This window comes from Rhea americana, unplaced genomic scaffold (assembly GCF_003343005.1).
Source record: "Rhea americana isolate MKP2758 unplaced genomic scaffold, rheAme1 scaffold_25, whole genome shotgun sequence".
In the NCBI taxonomy this organism is placed as follows: domain Eukaryota; kingdom Metazoa; phylum Chordata; class Aves; order Rheiformes; family Rheidae; genus Rhea; species Rhea americana.
The window spans coordinates 5,632,278-5,645,229 of NW_028186368.1; the positions used below are offsets into that span (position 1 = coordinate 5,632,278).

The following is a 12,952-nucleotide window of genomic DNA, read 5'->3' on the forward strand; positions in this document are numbered from 1 at the left end:
CCCCGGCGCGCTCACGAAGCTCCGTCTCCACGGCAGGGGCGCGCCCGAGGGAGCCGCCGCGTCCCCCGGGCGCGCCGCGGAGGAGCCCGCCGGGCTRGCAGCGTCCCCCGGCGCTGGGCAGGAGGGGGAGAGGGCAGGGACAGGCAGGCTTTTCGGTCTGCGTCCGCGAGCAAAGCCGCACGGAGAAACCTCGGGACGCTCTAGAAACGCTTCCTTTTTTTTTTTCCTGGCTCGCTCTAAGGAGGGAGGATCGAAGAGAGCGGGGAGAAAGCAGCCTCTTCTCCAAAGCGCGGGCTTCCCCCGAGTCAACGAAAAAAGCAAGGTCCAGCGATGCAGGAGAGACCAGAGGAAAATACCTTTTTTTTGGGTCCTGGCTCCCTGCGGTCTGACAGGTACTTGCCCAGTTTGAAGATGCCCGGCACAGGACCCAGACGCAGTCCAGCTGGGATGCAGCTCTCTGCACTCACGCTGATGGCCGGAGCCCGGCTCGTTTGCATTGCTGCCTCTGGGTATGAGCAATCAGGGACCCAAACTACTTAACAGGGCTGGAGTGACAGAGGCAGCCAGAGAGGAGGATGAACACGGGCGTATCTCCGCCTGCAGAGTGACGCGGCGGTGTGTGCACGCCGGCTTTTCAATGGGAGCAGGAGGGGGACCCCTTGGCAGGCGGATGCTCTAGGGCGCAGAGTTTGGTGAGAGAGTTTCGCTCCTCGAGCAGCTGCAGAGTCCCATCCAAGAGGGTCACATGGAGCCTTTCCCTAACCCTCCTGCATAATCAAGCACTGTGAATGGCCGGCAAACAATGGGCCAGGCGACCTTCCCATTCCTAAAAATCCAATTTGTCAAGGGCAAAGAAAAGGCGCTGGTGAATCAAAGGTCTGGAGGGACCATTAATCCTCAGCATGGGGTATTGTCCCCGAGACAGTTACGATATTTTAAGTGACAAATCCACTGTATAATTTCTCCATAAATTTTACTTCCTTTTATTGTTCCTCGACAAACCAGTTTTGGAAAATAAGTGACTATTTTAAGTCTACTTGGCTGAGCCTTTTGAGGTTTAATATACTTCAAAGATTTTTAATTCTCTTCCCTTGGCTTTATTGTAAAGGAGATTAAACAAAGAGATGGGGAATGTTTTGAGGACTTGTTAACTTCTATTGATTCCTGGCGTGTGCCATACAGAAATTGGGCAGGTACTTGATGGGAAAACACCAGAAAATACCTACACTTCTTTTTCTTTTCTTTTTTTTTTTTTTTCTTTTTTTTTTTTTTTTAAGCATGACCATATTACCATTTCAGTGGATTGGTTTCAGGCCAGTAATCTATCTAGAAGAGCTTTGATCCTTAAGTAGGATGAATAGCACAAAATATGAGCCGCTGTAGCCCCTGTACAACACAAACCGCTGCATTTGCGAATACTGGGGTAACTGTGTAATTCTGTTATTCGGAGACAGATACATTAGGAAATAGAGGCACACAACCAGAAGATATCACAAATGTCTAGCAAACAGACTACGCTGCTGGGTTCCTTATTTAATACATCCACAGGTTCCTTTCCTCTATCCTAAATTGCCTTCATCGAGATCACTCCTCTAAGGTGAAGCCTAACAGGAAGCGACTGTAAATAAAAYTGGAACGAAATAATTCGAACAGACTGTGTTTAAAAGCCTCTTTTTCCTATGAATATTTTGATTAAGCTAAAACGAAGCGCTGGGATTAAGTTAGCTCATAATTCAGGGTGGGTAAAAGCCGCAGCAACGTTTAAGGAACCGAAAAGCAAGAGTGTGCAACTTTTGCCTTTGTTACGCRTATGCTCCTATCCAGATGCGCCTGCAAGACCAAAGAGTAGAGTAAAAAAAATATATAGACATATATAACTCTTTCAGTTTCTCTTTTTAAAACCCTGTAATTCTTGCTAGGAAGTTTTCTCTTCTATATAAGTTGTAACAGTTTAAAACTGAACATTTTTCTCTCCTCTCAAGGACAGTTGCATGTACAGATTTTATCCATTTCTTTCAAAAGCAATCGCAGCTTTTTGCTGTAGTTTCACTAACAGTCGGACCTACTAATTTCAAAAGCGAGTTGGGAAAAAAAAAAAAAAAAAGGAGGGGGGGACGGAACTTAGAGGTGTTTTGCAGTAGGTGCTAGGTAACCGAGCAAGCGCTTCTCGAGCAAGTCCTTACTGCAGGATAAACCTCAGCATGTTGCTTTCGATGCGATCGTAGTGTGGGTTTCGGCCGGGATCCGCGYACGGCAGCGCGGAGTGCCGGGGCGAGAGCCCAGGCCGCGGCACGGCGGGAGGCTGCCCGGGCCGCGGGGGCGGGTCTGAAGCCGGCAGTGGTAGGAGCCCGCAGCCGCCGGGATGCCCCTGGGCCCGGACCCGCCCGGCGCCGCGCGGGGAGACGCTGCGAGCGCGGTCAGCGCTGTCCCCCGGCCCCCGGCTAACGCTAGCGCCGGGGGGACATTTGATCGCGCTGCCTGCGCTTTCCTCCAGCCCCGCCGCAGCAGCGCGCTGCCGTCGGGGAGACGCGGGCGAGGGTTCACACGTTCAGGGCGAGCCCCCGGACTGGGAAGCGGCGGGGCGGCCAGGACCGGCGAGCAGCACGCCCCGGCGGCCCCCGCCGCCTCGCCCTTCTCCGGGAGCTGGCGGGCGCCTCCGGCCGCCGCCGCGGGACGGGCAGCGCCGGCCGCGGCCCGGGGCCGCCCCGACGGGACGGGACGGGACGGGACGGGACGGGACGGCGCGGGGCGGGGCGGGGCTGCCGCCGCCCGGCCTGCTCCGGGGTTGCAGGCCGGCACTAAATCAGTGTAGGTCATGGATATAGTTTTAATAAGGATACATATGCGCACGGACGAGATAAATGTCGCGCCTGTCCGCAGCGGCGTTGATGATTATCGATCATGGCTCTCCAGGGTGCAATTGTAGGGACCGTCCCGGGAATGGGATGATTTCTTTTTCACTTCAGCAGCAATGGGGGGGGGGGGGAGAGGATGTGGGGAACTGAAGATGACCCCTTTGATCAGCAGCATGAATGGGGGGAAAAAGGATAAACAAGAAGTTGAGGGCAATAAATTTAAGCCATGAACATGTCCCTATAACCTCTGGCCTAGCGACTTTAGGATGAGACCCAGTTTAAATTCCAAGAGCCGCAGAGGTAGAGAGAGGGCTTTTAAGGCAACCAAGGTACCCTACTGCTCCGCTTGGGGAGCCGCTTCGTCCAAGGCCTTAATGAGTCAAAAAGCGTGAACGACACGCGAACAATTTTATCAATAGGACCATGTAAAGGCCGACTGTGAGGAAAGTTATTTATTAATATAGCCAATTGTGGCTGGTTCCCATCCACTCAGAAAAGAAAAGCCCTTGCTCTGGAAGCATTCACACCAGTTCTCCAATTTTTATTCTGTCCTGTGGCTCAAAGTTGAAGTTCCCCAAGTGAAATAAATTGTCCACAAAAGAGGAAAGGAACCACATTTTCTTTTATTTTTCCTTCCCTAAAAAGGAAGGGTGAAACCGATCTAATGTGCCCACTGGAGCAAGATGCAGCATGAAAGGCCGGGTGTTAAAAGTAAAAGCAGCCTTTGGAGCAAATGGGATGGAAAATTAAATGAAATTAAATAGCTTGAACGGCCGTATTGTCCCTTATTAAAAAGACACATTAATTACATGGTTTCAGCTTTATTCAAAGACAATGTTTAGACTCAATCAAAACATTCCACTATCGCGCTTTATATACTTAAACTGGGCTACTAGAGACACCATTAAAGCGAAATCACTTTTGCCCAGAGATGTGATGAAAGTTATTTTCCTAGGCAGCCCTTATTTATGCCCACCGCTGAACTGCCAGTGCCCCTGAGTAACACTTTGGCACAGTGTTCTCCCTGATTTAACAGGTTGCCCCATAATGAGGCATGAATGTTAAGGAACAACAGTCATCCAAAGAGGCACAGTTGCAGAGAGCAATGTCCCACCAGGGAGCTCCATTCAAACCATCAAACTGCTCCGGCTCAGAGAAGGTTCAACACCACATTCAGACCAGCATGAATGCCTGTATACAGGGCCCGGCTCATTGTGCCGGGGAGCGGCACAGTGGAGGCTTTAACAAAATGCTGCAAGTTCATTCAGCAGGCCATACTCTCGCGGGGAACGGGAGCCGCCGGCTCCCGGTGTGACCTTTTCCCGAAGTGGTTTGGCCCCGCAGGGGCAGCTCTTGCCCGGCTCCGGGCCGGGGTTCGCCGCGGCCCCGGCCGCCCCCGCCGGCACGGCCGCGGGTGCAAGGTGCCCGGGGGGGCCTGCGAGACCCCGGCACCGGGGAATGCCCCCAAACCACCCGTAAAACAGCCGGAGAGACCCGTACCTCCTAAGCGCCTCCCTCCCTTTCGCCTTTCTCTTTTCTTTTATCTCTTCTTTATTCTTTCTCTTCCACCATTATTTTCGTTTTATTTTTCTTTCTCTCTTTCTGTCTGCCTTTTCTCAACATATCTTTTCTTTCTCTCTTTCTCTTTCTTTATTTTTCTTCCTTTTTTCATTTCTTTCTTCCTTCATGTCTTTCTTTCTCATTTCTTTATTTCTTCCTTCCTTCCTCCTTCCTTCCTTTCTTCCTTTCTTATTTTCTTTCTTTCTTCTTCTCTTTCTTTCCCCTCCTTCCCACCTTTCTCTCTATTTTGCACTCTCTCTCAACTCTTCTTTCCTTCGTCATTCGTTTCTCCTTTCTTTTCCTTTCCACCCTTTTCATTCCTTTTCAATAAGAAACGCCAATAACGGCAATAACAAACACTATACTATTACTAATGGCTACGTGCCCCCGACGCCCAACGGCGGGGATGCCGACTGGCGGGGCTGGCTCGCTGCGGTCCGAGCTGGCGGCTCCTAACCAGCTGTGCGGTGCAGACGAGATGCGGGTGGGATATTAAAGCAGCTTTTGAATAGTAATTCAGGTTCTATGGGAACCCCAGCAGATGACAGGATCTCARTTTGGTATTCTTATTGTTAATCGCGAGCTTCAGTCGAGATCGGATTCAAACACATTTTGTGCTAGTTAAAAATTCCAATGTATGGTCTGAGATTTTTTGTCTTTTAGCTCAGCTTCAATTGGAGGCGAAACTTGCCGCATAAAGTATTCAAAGTCTGACTAAAGTTGCCTTTTAACCGGATTCTCCCCCCGCAGCCCCCACCGTATCTCTTGGTTCTTTCGGTTGACATGGTGCAAATAAAAGTCAGTAAACTTGTTGCTGAATTGCAATGTTTCGGTGTACCTTATAAATTCATACCTTTTCTCCCTCGATCGCCTTAGAATGAGCCCCTGACTCAATTCGATTTTCCTTGCTGTTGGGCACATTTAGGAGAGAGTCTATTTGTGAAGTTCATTTCTAGGCAAATGTATTCAAGAGCTGATTGGGATGAATAGGACCGTGTGTCAGCCGCCCCTAATTGGGATTAAAGCACTTCGGACCATATGCAGAGAGTGACAGAAATTCTCAGGTTTCATTGTGCTCAGACTTCCACCCGCCTGGACAGTCCTCCTAGAAAAGGGAGATTTATAAAGATTTTGGAGAGAAACTGAGGAAATAAAAGAGACTCAGAAAATGACCGGGCTAATGTCTCTCTGTGGGACTGGGGGCACAGCGACTGTTGGTGACAGCCTATGGGGAGAGACGACCAGAGACGACCAGAGCGCGGAGGCGCCGTCAGCAGCAGAGCTGGCGACGGGCTTTCCAGTCGCAGGGGGACCAAGACTGGAGCAAACCTCTGGTGCCTCCCCCCCGGGGCTCCTCCTAGGACCTGCAGACCTAATGCAAAAATAGGGTCGCAGGGGCCGGGGAAGGTGGGGTCTGTAAAACCTCCCTGGGAAACGTCCAGCGGGTCGCGCCGTCCAGCCAGCCCTCGGCCCCGAGGAGACAACCCGCCTGCCCGGCGGGGCAGCCCTGGCCGGGGGCGGCCCGGCGCCGGGGGCCCGGCCGAGAGGTCCGGCCGGGGGTTACCGCCGGCGCCGTCCCGGGACAAGGAGCACGCCTCGAAGCCGGGGCTCGCCCCTTGTCTCTAGCTCTGTCTTCTAAACCTTGAGGCACCTGCACTGCGGACCTTATGCTTTCACTGGCCTAAGGACTCCGATGAGTGTTACGTGCAGAGGGAGGAAGGGACGGGAAGGAAAGAGAGGAGGAAAGGAGCAAGCGAAGAAGGGAAGGAAGGAAAGAGGGGAGGAGGGAGGGAGGAGGGARCGGAGAGGATAAGCATTCATCGACGGGACATCTCAATCCCCGGCACACGCCGCTGCCCGCCTAGCAGCCCCCTCGCAGCGCTGAGCCGGTCCCGGTACCCGCTGGCCGCCGGTGCTCTCCCCTCTGCACACCGCGGGGCCGGGGGGCAGGCTCCTCAGCCGTCACCATCACCTCGGGGCCACCGAGCCGGGTGCAGGGGAGAAGGGGGCGAGGGGAGGGACCCCGAGAGCCTGTCGTCCCCCCCTTTCCTTTGGGGAAAGCCTGCATCTAGCCTGCCCCTCGTCGGGAGCTGATATGCTGCTCTCTTTGTCGCAAGGCTGGACCTTGCGACAGGGGCCAGTGGCATCAGGCAGGGATGGAGGGAAGCTGAAAGCGGGCAGGGATGTAGGGGAGCATCTTCCTCCTTCGTTTTTCCGACAAAAATGACGCAGGTGATAAGACAATGTTCCTTTGCACAACGATGTCAGCTCTGAGACTAATGTCACTCAACAGCCACCTCTTTATTCATCAGGTGCCCCCTACGCGGCGGCATGTGAATATCCGAACTCTTTGCTAAAAAATACGTATTTCATCTTTAAACACGTAGCTGCTCGAGGTCCATATCCATCCATCCCTCTGTCTGCCAGTCTATCCATCTGCATGCCAGACAAATACAAGTGCCCCCAGAAGTGCAAAGTATCCTGCCGCTAAAAGCTCTGTGTTCACCTGAGCCGTAGCAGGGAGTGACATTCAAACCCAAAGTCTAGCCTTCAGACAGTGACCAGTCTGGGCGTGGAGTCGTTTGAATGAGACATCCTGCATCCCGAAAGTGCACGTGGCGATAAAAGTATTATTTAGGTTGATGAGTTTTAAACACCACGGTCGGCCGTCAGAAAGATGATGTTTAACCACCCTGGAGGCACTCATAAGCAGGCAAAGAAGGGTCTGTACCGAGTAGCAGGGGCTACTTCCCCCCACATCCCGGGGGGGGAGATACGGGAGAAGTCCGCTGCTTTCGCCGTCTCTACGCTTGTCTGTAATCGTACAATGAATCCCACCACGGCTACAGTGTGCCTTTGTCCCCCCTGTCCCTGGCCAGTCTGGTTGCCCGTGCCCCGGAGAGGCCGCTCGGCCCGCCCTGCAGCCCGCTGCCCCGACGGGGCGCCCGGCAGGTCCCCGCACCCCCCGGCACCCGCTGCCTCGCCGGCTCCTGTCGGGGCTGTCGGTAACCTTTCCTCGGGAGTAAAGATCTCGGTGTCCCCTCCGCATGGGGCTGTGGGCATGTGTGTGTAGGAGGGTTTGAGGAAAGCAGGAAAGCAGCTAGTCTGCGACGGAAGGAAACTTCCCCATGACCCTGAACGTGATAAACCTTTTATAATATTTATTTATTTATATAAAATAATAACCCCAGGCACTTCCGTGGGCCCGATGATGGGGCAGGTAGAGGGCATCAGGGAATGGTCAAACCCACCGAGTGCCCAGTGTGCTCTTTCCAGAGCAGAACTGGACTGGGATGCGGCATACAAAGCCCTGCTGACCTCAGACGCAGCCGCATGACACTGTGTTTTACACAGTTTTGTCCAGTTTTTCTGACGTCTCTGATCAAGCATTTAACTAACCAGTTCCACAGCAATTCTCTGGGTCAGGTCTACGTTTCCCCCGCAAGCGGAGGTTCAAGAGGCCTTACAGGAGAGTCACAGACCCTGAACAGGTCGTCTGCGGCAGCCCAGGCAGGGCAGAGCAAAGCGACCGTAAAGCTGAACCATGCGCCCCCCTTCTCCTCATCACCGAGGAGGGGAGCAGCAACTGCTCTGGGCTTCTCCACGTTAATTTTCCTACAAGACGAAGAGTGGGAAATCAGGGCGGCGGGAGGAGCCGTGCTCCCTCTGGCCGCATCGGGTGAGGGGCACGTCTAGCCACGGCTCTACAGCTAGTCTCAGGGAGCGCACTGGCTGGGCTGTCGCTGAGCCCAGCAGAAAGCCGTGACATAATTTAGCCTCAAACGCTCTGGCTAGAGGACGAGGGAAATACATAGCCCTGACATGCCTCCGACCCTAGACAGAGTTGTTTGTTTATTCTCTCGGCGTTATTTAAATTAAAAAAAGAAAAAAAAAGGAGAAAAAGCGAAGAATAACGCCGCGCTGCTAAGCAGCGCTTCTCCCCGGCTTTTCTCGGGGTAAATGCGAGCGGATTTTGCCAGTGCAGCCCCGCAGCGGCGCAGSGCCGCGGGCAGTGAGGCTGCCTCGGGGTCGGGGCCGGGGCAGTCCCGGGCAGAGAAATCCCGCCTCAGGRGAGGGTGTCCCGCCTGCTGCCCGCCCCCGCTTCCAGCATCTCACTCTCCGCACGCCCGGAGCTCCTCGGCAGCCCTGCTCCCCCCTGCCCTGCCCCGCTCCCCGAGGCGCCCCCCACACACTTGCTTTGCAGCTTTCCTACACCGGTTTCCACATGCTAAAGGTTTATCACCTTCAGGGAAAAACAAACAAACAAAAACAACAGCGTGGCTCAAAATCTGGAGTTGCAGACATGGCCTCCCGTGGGCTGCACTGTGCCCGTGGGGTCCCTTGCATCCCCACCAAGAGGGCACCTCACAGCAGCCACGGTGTCACCAGGGCGAGGCCAGCCATGGGGACAGAGCCCTGCTCCGCCGTCTAGGCCACGCAGCGCACTGGGCGGCTGGCAAGTTGTGGCTCTCAGGGTGTGTGGGGGAGGGGTGGGGGGGAGGGAAGGATGCCCAAGAGACCCCCTCGTGGGAAGGGAGATCTTCGTGTTAAATGCAGAGCTGCACAGAGTTAGTAGAATTACCATATATATAAGTAACACACCTATAATACACCTAGGTATGCATACATATGCATCTGGGTATGTATTTTGCATGTGTATATTCACACGTACATATATTTATTTATAAGTATACATACTACTAAGGTTGTTGTTTGGCACTGCCTTCGTTCCTTGATGACGTTGCCATGAATTTTATGAGAGCAGCATGGGGAGAAAGGCCCTTCCTCTCCCTCCCCATTGGACATCGCCGCAGTGCTCAGGGCAGGCAAGAAAAGCCCAGGCGCAGAATGGGCCTGGTCCACGGCCCATGGAGAGCATCACCACTGAGCCTGGCCGGAGCAGGGTACGCTGTTAGGCATCGACGTGGTTGAATGGGCAAGGGGCGTACTCAAGAGACACATATGTGACTTATGAGAAAGTACATTGTAAATAGAAAGCCAAAATATACACTGCCTAAATCTGCTAGGAAACATCTGTAAAGGTTTATATAGKGCCTAGGAGCTGTCTTGCTCCTGTACTCTGATGAGCATCACAGCAAARGATTAGAAGGTGCTTTCCTCCCTCCCTGTCTTCCTTCATTAAAAATATGCCCGGTAATTCAGTACATAGAGCTCTAATCCAGTCTGAACTTCTTCTTAGACAGGCTGTGGTATTGCAAAGATAGTAACTGTACCACCTAAATCACCCGGTCCTTCAGCCTCTAGACAGGAAAACTACTACTGACTTTTCATTTCAGCCCGGGGTTTAAATGTTTTGTTTGGAGTTTTTTTTTTTTTTTTTTTTTTTTTTTTTTTTTTTTTTTTTTTTTTTTTTTTTTTTTTTTTTNTTTTTTTGTTGTTGTTGTTCTTGTTTTTGTTTTTCTAAACATGATTGGAGTTCTTCCTCTGAACATTTCCACAGACTCCACTTCTCTCCCTTCTGTCAGCTTGACAGACACAAGTCCAACCCTGAATTTCTTCCAGGAGTAAAATTGTGCAATGAGACACGAAGCCAAAGCATGCATCCCGCCAAGCTCTCCTCCTGCTCAGAGGCCCCCTCTGCAGTGTTTAGCTTGATTCAAGGCAAAAAAAGATCTTTATACACAGTGTAAATTTGCTGTGTTTTTCTCAAGAGCTCATTTGGGGGGGTCGTCATCTCTTTTAACATCAGCCCTGTGTTTTCAAAAGAGTCGCAGCTATGAAACGAGGCACTTAATTTTCTGTAAGTCTTCCCCCCCCCTCCATGAGGGAGAGCGCTATATTACAGCCACAGCAGCGACATAGCTGGTTTTTCCAGCGGCGGGGGATGCCAAAGCGCCGCGGGAGAAGCGAACGCGGTTCCTGCCGCGTTACCAGTGGGGAAAGGAGGCAGCACCGCCGCGGCCCGACGGGGCTCGCCCCGTGGCCTCGGCCCCAGACCCGGGACCCCCTTCCCCCCCGGGACCCCCCGTCGGCCCCAGGCCTCCCGGTGCCCCCGACCCCAGGCCCTCAGACCACCACCCCCGACCACTGCCACTGCTGCTGCAGACGGCGGTGCAGCCGCCTTGTGAAGCCAAGGGAATTAAAATGATGAGGATTTCTCGTGTTAGGCTCCCAAGGAGTCCAGCGCTTGGTTTGAGGAGAGTTAGGGAAATAAACCATTGGCATGGAAGAGAAGGGGAGAGAGAGAGAGAGRGAAAGAGATGAAAAAATGGTAGCCGCTGGAAGGAAGGTCTCTCTTTGCAGCGGCACCAGAGCGCAAGGCAGAGCTTGCTGGCTGGCTGGTAATAACCTAAATGGGGAGAGAGAGACGTTTTGCCAGTAAGAAGGAGAAAGGGCTGTAAAAGAGCTGACTTCTTAATGAGTGCGAATAATGTTGTAAAAGGTTTCATCATTTTCTGCTTTTCAAGAGATGACTATCAGCAAGGAAAAAAGAAAAAAAAAGAAAAAAAAACTTTTCAAAAATCCGGCCTTCAGAAACTGTTCGTTACACTCTGGTAAACATTCCCTGATGGTGAAACTGTTGGTGGGGGCGGAAAGCGGGGAAAGAAAACGCATCTTCGTCTAGTGCATGCAACTCTCTAATTAATGAATTTGACAAACTGAAAGGTCTTCCTCTGGTTCCTGTTTAAATGACTTGACTCTCTCTCTCTCTCTCTCTCTCTCTCTCTTTTAACGCAGTACAGATATTTGAATCAAGAAACTATTTGTCTTAGATATGCAGAATAATGGAGGCTGAAGGCATGCTGCCTAGGACTTACTTTAAAGTACATCAAGGAGCCCTTCTTCTCTTCATTTCGGCATTGTGTTTTCTGACGCTGAAATATGCATCAGTTTTGACAGCTTTGTGGTTACGAAACTAAAGAAACTTGTGGGTGTCATCTGTCGGAAATGATTTCTGTTACAGCCTGTAGATTTAATGTTGTTCTTTTATTCATTGTTGGTTCTATTAAAAATAAAATATAAATACAATTATTCAGTATTTTTTCCGGATTGCCCGTGGACTGCTGCCCTCAGCTTCTCCAGTGTCATCATCTTTAAGTTTTAAATGTTCAAACGTGGGTTTAGAAGAAGAAGACAGATTATCCTCAAAGTTTCTCTCGCTATTGCTTCGACACACAAAAATAAGGACGTGCACACAAAGTATTATCTTTTGCAAAACTAGGAAGAAAATTCTTTTCCTCCTTGTTTATTTTTTACCACGGTTCTCTCTCTCTCTCTCTCTCTCTCTCTTTATAAACCCACCTCCTTAAATTCTTTGTGGAATGGACAAAAAATCAAATTTGCAATAAGTCGCACTCAAAATATCAGGTTCAAATCAACTCCTTGTTTAGAACGACCTGCTTTGCAGTTAGATTAGGACGCCTGCTGTATAGGTATTTCTCCTTAAGGCAGGTTTGCCACCTTTGCGGCTAAACCCGTGTCTCGAGATGTTTGAAGGAAAAATCCGAGTATGTGCGTTTAGCTTTCCCAGAGCCCTCACCAGCTGGAGCAGTGGGTTCAGCCGCTGGGTTTGGGGGCTCACCCGGCGGTGCAGAAACTGCTCTCCGAGGCGGGCAGGACTGGACCCGCCACGAATGTAACYGTGTGAAGGGAGAGAGACAGAAGGGAATTTTTGACAGTTCAGATATCCCTTACCAGCCGCCGAGGGGAGCTTTCTCAGGGCACTGGACACCCGCGCAGCGTCCCCAGGCACCCTGCAGGACTTTGCTCTCGGYCCCGCGCAAAGCTGCGCAGCCCCGGCGGCTCCCGGGCACCCTTTATTTCGGAAGSAGTGTCCCGCAGCCTGTGCGCCGGAATTTTCCACTCTTTCTTGATCTCACGAAGAGAGCAAAGAGATTTCCTAYGTTCTTGAAATTCTGAGAGGGAGAAAAAATTACTTCTGTCTCACGGGATGAGTTCCTAAGAGGAGAAATAACTGGATTTTCGTCAGGGAGCACCTGAAGCTGTCACCTCGCACTACGGTGCCAGCGGTCACAGCRAGCCCTGCTCCGCGGGGCCCTCATTTCCTATAAATATCAACATCGCCGGCGCTCAGCCCGCAGCAGCGCCAGCCGCGGCCACCCCGCGGGAGCGCAGGCGGCGCGGCCGCCCCGTCCGACTTGCGCGGGGCGGCGCGCAGCGGCTCGGGGCAGCGGGGAGGGACCGGCGGGCACTCCGCCTTGGCGGAGTTGGGTGTCGGAGGAAAAAGCGGCCAAAAGCTGGTGCGGAGATCAGCACCGCGGCCGCGCAGGCTTGGGAGTGGGCTACAGCTCCCCGTGCTCCTGCCCTCCGGAGCCAGCCCCCCAGAAAACCCATGAGGTTTCCTGCGGGATGTGCTAGATGTGTTTAAAATCTTGGGCAGCAAGGTGACAGTTTCTCAAACTCCCCTTGAAAATCTGCAAAACTGGGTGGAAAAGAGCTCTTTCGGTGCACATGCACGCTCGTACAGAGACATACAGGTAACGCGCTGAAACCTGTCTGTAGGAATATAGATAGGAAAATTGTAACGCATAAATAGCTGAATTGTCCTCAGAAAT

At 52.2% G+C, this 12,952-nt stretch overlaps 1 protein-coding gene across 1 annotated transcript in view; it reads right to left on the bottom strand.

The window, feature by feature from the left end:
• Positions 1-497, bottom strand: part of PRDM13 (PR/SET domain 13) — a 7,203-nt gene extending 6,706 nt beyond the window's left edge. Inside the window, exon 1 of the mRNA XM_085306969.1 lies at positions 357-497. Coding sequence (XP_085163095.1) covers positions 357-497 — 141 coding nt within the window. The remainder of the gene's footprint in view (positions 1-356) is intronic.
• Positions 498-12,952: the final 12,455 nt, after the last annotated feature.